The 12,733-nt window shown below is 41.4% G+C and overlaps 1 protein-coding gene across 1 annotated transcript in view; it reads right to left on the bottom strand.

Moving 5' to 3' along the window:
* Positions 1 to 6,242, bottom strand: part of LOC119420851 (fibroblast growth factor 13) — a 9,509-nt gene extending 3,267 nt beyond the window's left edge. Inside the window, exons 1-3 of the mRNA XM_037688275.1 lie at positions 6,005 to 6,242; positions 5,463 to 5,573; positions 106 to 209 (exon numbers count right to left, since the gene is read on the bottom strand). Coding sequence (XP_037544203.1) covers positions 106 to 209; positions 5,463 to 5,573; positions 6,005 to 6,206 — 417 coding nt within the window. The 5' untranslated portion in view covers positions 6,207 to 6,242. The remainder of the gene's footprint in view (positions 1 to 105; positions 210 to 5,462; positions 5,574 to 6,004) is intronic.
* Positions 6,243 to 12,733: the final 6,491 nt, after the last annotated feature.

The following is a 12,733-nucleotide window of genomic DNA, read 5'->3' as shown; positions in this document are numbered from 1 at the left end:
GATGAAGGTTTGTGTCTGGTGATAAATGATGAAGGTTTGTGTCTGGTGATAAATGATGAAAGTCGGTGATAAATGTGCTGACATTCATGTTTTTGTTTGACCTACAGACGTGTAGACGAAGCCCTCGTTGTTCATCGCCAGGTAGAGTTTGGTCTGGACGCCCTGGATGGCCACAACACGAAGCCCCACGGGGATCAGGTTGAACACAGCTATGAATACACACACATTTACACACACACATTTACACACACACACGCACACACGGAACGACACAGAGGGAAACAGAACGATCCTCATCAATATCACTGACATAATGACACCTCCATTTTGCAGCAGAGACGCTGTTATAAATGTTCAGTCAGGCACAGAAGCTATTATGCGTCTGGATTTAGGCACGCAATGAAAAACAAAACAACACTAAAAGGTTTGGTAAATAAATTGTAAGAAGACAAGGTTTATGAGCTTACAGCTATTTCTCTTTTCAACTTTGAATGTTTCATTCAACTATTTTTATCTGAAATCTTTCAAGGTTTTTTAGTCGTGGCAAACATCTTTATAATTCTTCTCAGTCTGATCCATGTAATTCTGTGGGGAACTGCTCATATTATTTCACACAGATCAGCCATAATATTATGACCTACGATTGAGCAGCTCTGTCCAGGATGGGGTGTCCATTCCAAAGGTTTAAGAGTTGTGGGGCAGAGTTTCTATGGATTACACTCCAAGTTTGAAATCGGAGTTTGCAGACTCACATTCTCTGAGCCGTTTCTAAGCAGGCTTTGTGGGGTTTACTGCTGTCTCCTTAAGAGAGGGGGCTGCTTCAGTAGGAGTGTGGTTACCATGTGGGAGGTGTGACTGGTCTGCAGAAATGTTTACGTCGGTGGGAAGTGTCAATGTAAAATTCATGTGAATACATGGATGCAAATTTTCCCTGCAAAGCGTCACATTTTAAAAAGATCTTGTGATCAGAAGTGGTGTAAAAGAGCTCCTTCTGGCCGTTTAACGTCTCTCCATCCACAGCAGATTGGATTTACATCTCGCTAAATTCAGTGTATCATAGAAATCTTCTCTACAGGCTGGTGGGTTTACAGCGTCAGGCTGGCTTTCTGAAAACTGAGCAGCTACATGTGATCAATTACTTCATGGATCTTTTATTTAATTCATTTATTCATTCATTTGAAATAAACAAAACAAATTCATCAAGAAGAAAGATAAACACTGAATGAAAAGGGTGCAGAAAAAAAGAAATAAATTCTTATGATATCTGCCCCTTATTTAAAAATATATAAAATAACTTTAAACAAATAACTTGGGCTTGAACATCTCCAAAGTGAAAATAAAAATATTAGACATCCTTCACTTGGCATCAACAACTTTAACTTAATCATCTTTTTAATTATCTTTGTAATCATATAAATTGTTTTTAGAAATGTTTCATGGTGATATCAAGACAATTCCACAATCCTGTTCCCTGAACTACAACACAACTCCTTCACACTCGTTCTAAATGGAGGTTTTACAAACATTTCCATTCCCTTCAGGTTATAATGACTCTCTTTTTTAACAAATTTTAACTGAATATTCAAGGGTAATATTTTTTATGAGCTTTATACATGACTTGCAAAATATCATAAAATTTTAATAATTTCAACTGATGAAATAATATATTTGTTGGGTGACCACAGCACTTCCTACTAATAATTCTTATAGCTCTTTTCTTTGTAAAATAAAAATAAGGTTTGTAATTGTTTTGCATGCTTTTCCCCAAACTTCATTACAATAGATTAAATATGGAACAATCATTACATTATACAATATATACAAAGCTTTGTCATCAAAAACTCTTTTACTTTATACAGTAAAGGAAGTGATTTTGCTATTTTTATTCTTAATTTACATGAGATTTCCATGTCAGCTTCTCATCAATAACAACACCCCAAAATTTTATTTCATTAACTCTATGAATTTCAATACTGTCAATTTTAAATGGGGCTTCGATAATTTTCTATCGTTACTAAATATCATGTAGTTTGTTTTTCCATTCATTCCATTCAGATCATTATGAGGACAATATTAATTTATTATTCTCTTGTATTGGTTTGGTGAAAAGTTGAAACAAATAAAAAAGGAGGTCAAAGTAGACGCACAAAACTTGAGTGTGTTTTTTCTGCAAAAACTGGAACCTGTTGACACGTGGAAGAATAAAAACAAATCCACAAAAAACTTGGTAATTTAAAGAGTGTTTTAAAAGTAAAAGCTTTCCAAACCAGAATCTGCACCAAAAATATATATATTTTGCTGCTCCTGTCTCTGAAGTACGAGGCCATGCTGAGCAGAAGCTGCGTGAACATGAAAAACTGTAACATGCAAAAGAACACGTGGGTGGTTGCATCAGGTAATAATTATCGCAAATAGAAATAATCAACGGGCGGCACGGTGGTGCAGTTGGTAGCACTGCCACCTCTCAGTGAGCAGGTCTCCAGTTCAAATCCCGTGCGGGTAAGATTCTGGGTGGAGTTTGTATGTTCTCTCTGTGCATGCGTGGGTTTTCTCCGGGTACTCCGGTTTCCTCCCACAGACCAAAAACATGCATGTTAGGCTGATTGATAACTCTAAATTGTCCCTAGGTGTGAGTGAGAGAGTGAATGGTTGTTTGTCTCGTTTGTCTCTACGTGTCCTCGTGATGGACTTGCGACCCGTCCAGGGTGTCCCCCACCTCTCGCACAGTGGCTGCTGGACATGGGCACCAGTGACCAGAAAAACAAGAAGCGGGTAAAGATAATGGATGGATGGAAATAATCAACAATAGCAAAAGGCTGAGGTAAAAAAAACTCATATTTCTATATCAAATGCTGTTTTTTTTCTCTCGTTGCTGGTACTATTTGTTTTGTCAGCTATGGTGTGAAGATTAAAGATTCATTGGATTCATGTACTGACAACATTAATTTGTGTCGCCTGCCACCAAAACGTCATCGTCTGTTCCTGTCTGTGGGTGACTTAGTTGCATGAACTACCAGATACAGTTTTTAATGAAACCCTTAGAACGTAATGAATGTATGTACATCTGTCTCTGAGTAACTTTAGGATTTAACCAAATGTAACACGGCCGCCACAGCCCATTAGTTATAATCCAGTCAATTGTTCAGATATTGAGCAAACATCTGACGCTGTGGTAGATCAGAGTCATCCCCAAAACATTAGCTAAGAACTACACCATGCATGGCATCTTTGCTTTAAACTCTGGATCATTCCTAATTGTCTGTTGGTAAAATATCTCAAGTTTTAACAGATTTGAATGAACTTCTAAGTAATTCATCGTTGGATGTACATCTACAACTGATTAACAATTGGAGTCAGTCTAATTTAAAATGGCTGCCACAGCTAACACAAAAAACATCTATAAATCAGATTATTTTATCGCTATTGCGCAAACCTTTGGTGTGGCAGGGGCTGAAAGTGATTTACAACATCTACTCTTACTAGTAATACATCAAGTAAACAGCTCACAATCTCACGGGACATTACACATGACGTTATTATCAAGGTTTGACCAAAACAACTATATCTCCATGATTTTTCAACGTAAGATCTTACTTTCAAATGTTGTCAAAAACAAAAGACATGCTTTTCTCCAAGGAATGTTGTTGTTGTTGTTGTACTTCCAACCCACAAACTTGAAAATGCTGCTTTAATCTGTAAGAGGCTGTAGAAGGGACATAATTATATCTCAGAGTTTTATGGTTCAAGCTGTTGCCTAATTACAGCCATTCAGCCAACCATGTTCTTTTTTAATGACTGTGGCTGTTTGGAGACTTAGATTATGGGGATTATCCATACAAACCCGGTCACGGGTTGCAGAGTTCATGTGGTGAGGCGTTTACATGATGTACACCGTATGTAATCATTTAATTAAAGAGCACACTTGCACGTGTTTGTTTTGCAGGCAACAGTCGAGGCCTGAACAGCAGCAGAGATAAACGGGAGATCAGCTGCTCACGAGGGGGAGAGCGACTGCTCTTTGAATGACAACAAGCGAATTGAATTAGCCGTATTAATCTCACATCGTGACCCGCGTTTGTATTTGCGTGACACGAAAGAATGAGACCGTTCACGGGTGCGATGTTTCATTTTTTTCCCCCTGAGATGGAAAGCAGAAAACCCACACCGTGTTTTGCGTTGATACTTAATCAATCCGTTTAAGCAGAAGGCACAGATAAATTGTTCAGATTGCATTGCCACCTGACATTTGGAGGAAAAGCACCATCGTGCTAATTAAATGAGCACTTGACATGTTGTTGAGTGACTGCCTGAATTAAATGTCCCAGATCAAATTTGTTTCCTCAGAGTGAACTTTATCATTAAATTGGATTTAGCTGGAGTTGGATGCTAACCCCCAAAGTGCATAAAAGTAGGAAATTAAATCACCCCTTGCTAGAAATCAAACCTTTGACATAAGGCAATATCATTAAGTCGCTGGAGGCAATAAGAACCCAAACTGTGATTAAAGCTGTTGAAAAAAAAACATGTTTGCAGTCTCTTCTGTACTAAATATGTTTCTATTTTATGTTTCCTGACCTTATAAAGATGGTACAAAATATACATCAGCCTGTTGGAATGATGCAGATGAAATTAAATTTCTCTTTATTTATTAAAGAAATACATCTGTAAAGATTAACATCTGCCTTTTTTTTTTTTATAAAAAAATATTTAAGTGCATGTTAGAGATGCTCATTGAAATGTCACAAGGACTGGTGAAAACAACTCCCTGAAGTAGGAATCAAAAGCAGCACATGGTTTTACTTTAATCGATGGTTAATGGGTTCCAAAGTTACTATTTTGTGAAAATTGAAACCACGTGTGTTTGTTTACCTACAGAAGCAATCAAAATGACTGAAAATAAGTAAACAATGGTGACATCCACTGTGATAGAGAAGTCTGACAACTTTAAATCTTCTGGTACAATTACATGCTCAGATATGTTGAGTAAAAATATGCTGATAAAAGTGCTTTGTTTATATTGAGTGAGTACCCACATTCACAATTGTATATCAGTATATCTGGAAAACTACTGGGGTAAAATCCTTCAAACTGCGCAATGTGTTTTATGTCCGACTTTATACTTTTCCATGAGTGCTTTAAAGAACATTTTACATATTTATATTAATTTAACACTGATTTATAAGCTGAAAACAAGCTGTTTAGTGAATTGCCAGAAATTTATTTTGTTGATAATCAGCTGAATGGTATACAAATTTCTTTACGATGGTAGGAAATTAAATATCAATGGGCTTTAGATCTGTGATAATCTTCGTATTTCCCAATACTTGCTGGCTTTTTATAACCAAAATGCTCAATCAGTGTTGCACAAAGAGCGTCTGATTAATCAATAAGGAGATAAATTACTTGCACAAGTAAACTGGATTTTGAAAAATGAAAGATAATCAGACTTTGGTGAGGCGTACCGTAGGTGCTGTCTTCATCCTTGGTTCCATCGATGGTGCCATCAGGCTGCATCTGCAGCTGGAAGCCCTGTCGACTGGAGAGCCTGGTCACAATGCCCTTTAGCTGGGGCTCTGGGGGGGGGGGGGGGGACAAAAGGAGCTACGTTACCTCAGTTTGTTCATGGTCAAACGATCAAATGTATCAAACCCATCTCGTTTTGGGAAGCAGAAAAAGTCAGTGAGGAGAGGTTGTCACCGAGGGCCCAGTTGCCCTGAGCCCTCCCTGACACCTGAAAACTTGGATTAAAACCAGATGATCCTGTTTCTGATTTGTTTGTTCCAGACACCTGCTGCTACAGTTTCACTGTGAATAAAGTCGTTAGATGCTTCCTGCAGCATGAAGAACACATGCAGTCAGACAGAGGGTGACAGATGAGGATGTGAGGATGAAAACACAGTATTGTATAGATAATGGTGGTAGAGATGATGATGGCTGAGATGATGCTGGAGCCCCATGATGCTCAGACTGACCACCCCCCACCCCATCCATCCATCCCTCAGACCTGGAGGTCGCTTCCTCTTCCGTTTCTTCCTCGATCCGAACAGTTTCACGCGGGAGAACACATTCAGCTTGCTCGGCTTCTCGTTGGCGCCCTTGCTGTTGCTCGGGCTGCTGCTGCCGCGGCACGCGTTCGCCTTCTCCCGCTCGCGCGCCTGACGCTTCTGGCGGATGAGGGAGCTGGCGATGGCCGCTGCCCGGGACATGCTGATGTGGAGTGAGTGAGACGAGACTGTGCGTCCCCGGGCTGGAGAGAAGGGGAGGACTGTTCGGTGCAAGGAGGGAAAGGAGGGAGGGACGGAGAAGGGGAGTGTGGGGGGGGGGGGAGGTTCTACGCCACCCACAAGTCAGTTGGCATCACACACCGGCCGCTGCAGGAGGCTGGCAGGTGGCTCCAAAACGCGTGATGATCCAGAATCCTCCATCCGTGCGTCCGCGCTGCGCCTCCTCATGGATCCGGAGATGTTCCAGCGGCTCCCATCCCCCTCCAGAGTATGGAGGGAGTGGGGGGATGGGGGGGGGGGGTCTAAGTGGTAAAAACTTAACCCCTCAATTGATTTTTTTTTTAAGTGTCCAAAAGAGCGTGGATGTAGATGATCTAGCCCAGGTCTGAGTGAAAGATAACAGTTTTCTTGGTGATGATGATCACTGCAGCTGTCGCCTCTTCTCCCGCTCTCCTCCTCTTCCTCCTGCTCTGCGCCGCTCCCCCGGGGGTGCCGCTCCACTCCTGGACGCAGACAGAAATGCACCAAGCCGGATGTTTGTCAATGAAACGCGGCGGGAGTCAGCCGGAGAGAGACGGAACATGATGCGTCCGCGCCGTTCATAAAACTGCTGCAGCCCTGCCCGCACCCGAGGAGGAGGCGTGAAGAGGGGGAGGAGGAGGAGATGGGAGGAGAGGGTGAGGGGGGCGATGAGGTTTAGAGGTGCTGCTTCACATATAGGGGCACCTGTAGCCCCCCACGTGGCGTGATATTTACATGTTCCACTGAAACACTGATGGGTGATGGGCAGGCCCAGGGAGAGGAGGGAGTTTGAGGAGGTGCGTGCACGGGTCGTTTGAGGATGCATGCAATGCACGAGGAGGAGAATAAACAGAAAAGGGGGCGGGGAGGGGCAGACGGACGGGTGAGTAAATGAATGAGAGGAGGGATAATAGAAGAGGGGGAGAAATGAGGGAAGGAGTGCGCCTGCGACAGAAAAGGGGAACAGAGAGGGAGGAAAAAAGATGAAGTATAAAAGTAAAAAATGAAAAAGAAGAGCGAGGTGCAGCGAGTAAAACAAAAGGAAGAATCGTTTTTTACTTATTTGATGGCAGGAAGAACAAACTAACGGCCTACAGGCGCATATGGACGCACTGAGGGAATGCACATCGCCCGCCATCTTTCCCGCCAGAGGTTTTAGACTGAGATGATGCTTTGGTGAGAAGTGTTGGAGTCGTTTTGGTCGAAGCTTTGAAGGTGGAGTTCACGCTCAGAGGTTGAGCTGTGAATGAATCGTCGAGTTGTTCCCTTCTGTGTTGGCCCATGTCGATTAGCTGTGGCGGCCATCTTGAACAGGACTGACTCCAACAGTTAATCAATTGTATTTGTACATCCAGCGCTTACTTTCTGAGAGTTTCATTAAAATTCATCCAGCGGTTCATGAGATATTTTGCTAACAGACAAACAGCGTTGGCTCAAACAGTTAATGCCAGTGTTTTGAGCAAAAATAAAGCTTACTGTAAAAAGTTTGGAGTATGTGTTGGGGCTAATGTTCAGCTACTGCCACAATAAATTTGAGCTCAGCATGAGAAAAACCGGTTGAGTTAAAGCCATTTCTGTGCTGCACAATGTCGATTGGCTGTGGCTGCCATCTTAAATTGGGTTGACTCCAAATGTAAATCAGTTAAAGATGTAAACCCAATGGTTCTGAGAGTGTCATTAACATTTGTTCAGTGTTTCATGAGGTAATTTGCCAACAGTCAAAGAGAGTTGATGCCATGAGGTAATGCTAGTTTAAAGCAAAGATTTGCACAACAAGTAGCACCTGGAGTACGTGTTGTGTACTCTCAACAAGTTTTAACACAATATCTATAAAAATTGACTAAATTATAGCCATTCTTGTATTTTCTAAGTTCAGCTGGCTGTGGCAGCCATCTTGAATCCAGTTGACTGCGAAAGCTAATCAGTTGTAGTCGTCCATCCGGTGATTATTTGCTGCAAGTTTCATTAAAATTCATCTTGTGGTTTGTGAGATATTTTCAATTCAATTTAATTCAAAAGTATTTTATTAATCCCAAAGGGAAAATAAATGTTGTTGTAACTCGTTATCCTTGTTTCATTAAGAGTTGTTATAGATACTGATGGTTGTAGACAGGAAGGATCTATTGTAAAGGTCTGTCTCACGGTGGATCCAAAGAAAATGGCCGCAGATGCTGACCGATCCATCCGCCCAGACTCGACTGGCCTCTTGGTTCCCTCAGGCTGCAGGATCACCCGGATCCTGAGAAGAACTCCACCCTTAGTGATGGCCACTCCTCCCAGCAGCCTGCCGAGCTCCTCGTCACTGCAGACAGCCGGCTGTAGGTGTCGGGATATGATCATGGTCTTTGCTGTCATGAGTCACATTTCCTGCCAATTCCAGGACCTCAGTGGTCAGGCACTCGAGCACAGCTGGCAAGGAGATAGGAATGCATCCACGGTGCCTCCTTTTCAACTCATTTGACATTTGGGGTTGCAGTTGAGGTATTATTTAAGCTTTTCAGACGATAATCAGCAGCTCCCAGTTGTAAAAAAAAAAAAAAAACCTGTTGTCATGGTTACGCATCAAAACAAATGTCCAAAAGGAAAGAGGTTTCAGTAAAAATCCTTCCATCTGCACAGCATTTGATACCAGAGGAAACAATCATCCGAAAAAAAGGGTGATTTACATCCAGAAAAAGAGGAATGAAGTTTCCAAAAGCAATATGCCAGAATGAAGGTAACAGAACTACTCCAACATGCAACCACCGCAAGCGGCACAATTCTAGAATTATGGAATTCATGTACAATTAATGAATTAATGTAATTAATGTATTGAAAAACACAAGCAAAAACAATTATCACTTCGACTTCGCTTTTTAGCTATAAGTGATAAAAATGTGTCAAATAATGAGACATATTGTAAATTCACTCCGTGGAAAATGTCAAAAAGAAACACACAAGACTGTGAAGGGAAGAGGAGGAGCTCACAACCTTTTTTTTGGTGGTGCATAGGTTCACCTCTGAGAGTCTGCAGCTCACAAGAAGGAGGTGAATAACAGAAAGAGCAATTCAGATTAGATGAAGTGTGTCGTTTCTCTCCAGACATTTTATTTTGCATTATTGCACCGGAGCAGTGGTACCAGCTCAGAGCAGCAATCAGCCACTTCGTGCACATGTGCGGGCCACAGGCGGGCCCCACAGGAAAACAGATGAGCAGCTGTTGCAGCCGCATACACCCACAGTGCCTTGCGAAGGTATTCGGCCCCCTTGAACTTTTCAACCTTTTGCCACATTTCAGGCTTCAAACATAAAGATATAAAATTTAATTTTTTTGTGAAGAATCAACAAGTGGGACACAATCAAGAAGTGGAATGAAATTTATTGGATGTGTCAAACTTTATTAACAAATAAAAAACTGAAAAGTGGGGCGTGCAATATTATTGGGCCCCTTTACTTTCAGTGCAGCAAACTCACTCCACAAGTTCAGTGAGGATCTATGAATGATCCATGTTGTCCCAAATGACTGATGATGATAACTAGAATCCACCTGTGTGTAATCAAGTCTCCGTATAAGTGCACCTGCTCTGAGATAGGCTCAGGGTTCTGTTCAAAGTGCAGAGAGCATCATGAAGACCAAGGAACACACCAGGCAGGTCCAAGATACTGTTGTGGAGACGTTTAAAGCCGGATTTGGATACAAAAATATTTCCCAAGCTTTAAACATCCCAAGGAGCACTGGGCAAGCAATCATATTGAAATGGAAGGAGTATCAGACCACTGCAAATCTACCAAGACCCGGCCGTCCCTCTAAACTTTCATCTGGAACAAGGAGAAGACTGATCAGAGATGCAGCCAAGAGGCCCATGATCACTCTGGATGAACTGCAGAGATCTACAGCTGAAGTGGGAGAGTCTGTCCATAGGACAACAATCAGTCGTACACTGCACAAATCTGGCCTTTATGGAAGAGTGACAAGAAGAAAGCCATTTCTCAAAGATATCCATAAAAAGTGTTGTTTAAAGTTTGTCACAAGCACCTGGGAGACACACCAAACATGTGGAAGAAGGTGCTCTGGTCACATGAAACCAAAATCAAACTGTTTGGCCACAATGCAAAACGATATGTTTGGTGTAAAAGCAACACAGCTCGTCACTCTGAACACACCATCCCCACTGTCAAACATGGTGGTGGCAGCATCATGGTTTGGGCCTGCTTTTCATCAGCAGGGACAGGGAAGATGGTCAGAATTGATGGGAAGATGGATTGGGCCAAATACTGGACCATTCTGGAAGAAAACCTGTTAGAGTCTGCAAGAGACCTGAGACTGGGACGGAGATTTATCTTCTAACAAGACAATGATCCAAAACATAAAGCCACATCTACAATGGAATGGTTCACAAATAAACGTATCCAGGTGTTGGAATGGCCAAGTCAAAGTCCAGACCTGAATCCAATCGAGAATCTGTGGAAAGAGCTGAAGACTGCTGTTCACAAACGCTCTCCATCCAACCTCACTGAGCTCGAGCTGTTTTACAAGAAAGAATGGGCAAGAATTTCAGTGTCTCCATGTGCAAAACTGACAGAGACATACCCCAAGAGACTTGTAGCTGGAACTGCAGCAAAAGGCGGCGCTACAAAAGTATTAACGCAAGGAGGCCGAATAATATTGCACGCCCCACTTTTCAGTTTTTTATTTGTTAAAAAAGTTTGACACATCCAATAAATTTCATTCCACTTCACGATTGTGTCCCACTTGTTGTTGATTCTTCACAAAAAATTTAAATTTTATATCTTTATGTTTGAAGCCTGAAATGTGGCAAAAGGTTGAAAAGTTCAAGGGGGCCGAATACTTTCGCAAGGCGCTGTATCTACAGCAAGCCCAGAGGAAGAGGAGGAGGAGGAAGACTCACATCGAAGGCCCATCAACATGTGGGACCGAACACCAATCAGTGCCGGGTGTTCTTCAGAGGAAAAGATGGTGAGAATCCCTGAAAAGGAGCCAAATTCAATAACTGACTGCAAATGAGCCAGCAAGTGAAGAGAAAGTAAGGTCAAGGCCTGCTCACAAGTGGCTCGTGGTAAAAAAAATACTTAGACATGCAGCCAAAGATAGTATTAATTGAAACATTTCTTGTAAAGCCAAACACAATGAGGTCTAATAATCAACATCGTGTATAAACTTGAATGGAAACAAAGAAATGACCAAAAGTCATCTATCCATGCACGAGTTTCTTGGTTTGATCCTGCCCATGCGCTCAGGCTTTCAGATTAAAAGCAGCAATCTCACACAAGGTGAGCAACTCGATCAATCCTGCCTTCAGTTGAAGGCAGAGCAAGGAGTTACAAGAAAAAAGTGAATCAATAAGCTGATCGATGGGCAAGCAGCTAAAAAAAAACACACAAAAGGAATGATTAGACTTTATATGAACTAATTCTGTTTTGGTACATGAAAATAAACTAAGTGAATGGTCATGTTTAACTCCTCAATTAAGCTGTTGCATCACTTGAAAATAATATTTTCTTTATCATTTTTATTTTTTAACTCTTTAGCGCCTCCTACTGGCTTTTGATGATGTGGCAAAGACAGTAGAGGATCTGTCCTGATGCATGCTCAGAATCTAACAAGGTTGAGTCATGTCCTCTGGACAGATTCTGCTTTGACTGAAGAAGTCTTTCAGAAAAAAGACGAAACGGTTCAACAAAGAAGAAATTGACCAGAGGACCTGACTCAACCTTGATAGACAGGAAAGGATCATTTTAACGTGACACAAGGAACTGTATAAGATATTATGAGAAAACACCATCGGAGGCGAATGTACAATTTAAATATAACTCCAAAAATTTGAGTTTCACGCTGCAGAAACAACCTGCTGTAATCCTCTGAAACTGGCCTTCAGGGTCTTTAAAGACTTTAAAAGTGAAAGGTGAATCACTTTGATCTTAGGGTGCTCTGAATTCATTCAGGCTGCTTTTAACTTGAACCTTAAACAGAAGTGGTTCTAGTTTTTTGGTAAAGAAAATTATGTTAAACAAGCTTTGTTAAAGGAACCGCACAGCTCAGAATTATTTAATCTGTGACTATGAAGGTGAGTTGGGTTGATAAAATACTTCTTTCAGCATTGTTATTGCTAGTACAAATACAGAGTAGAGGATCATGTTTTTGCTACTGTCTGTGAGTGTTCAATCATCTTTAGTGTTAGCAAAATATTTCATAAACCTGTGGACAGATTTTAACAAAACTATCAGAAAGTAAATATTGAATGAGCATCTAAAATTAATCATCTTTTTGAAGTTAACCACATTTAAGATGGCCACCGCAGCTAATAGACCTTAGTGCACGCATGCACGCATGCACACACACACAACTGTAACTCAGTCAGTTTTACAGATATTGAGCTAAATTTGACGTAGTAGTAGTTGAGTCATCGTCTTGCTACCATATCGCATGAGATTGCATGCATGCAGACAGACAGACAGACAGACAGACAGACAGACAGACAGACAGACAG

This window comes from Nematolebias whitei, chromosome 14, assembly GCF_014905685.2.
Source record: "Nematolebias whitei isolate Nwh7 chromosome 14, NemWhi1, whole genome shotgun sequence".
Lineage (NCBI taxonomy): Eukaryota > Metazoa > Chordata > Actinopteri > Cyprinodontiformes > Rivulidae > Nematolebias > Nematolebias whitei.
Note: the sequence above shows the minus strand (reverse complement) of the source record. Positions and strands in the feature narration are given on the sequence as shown.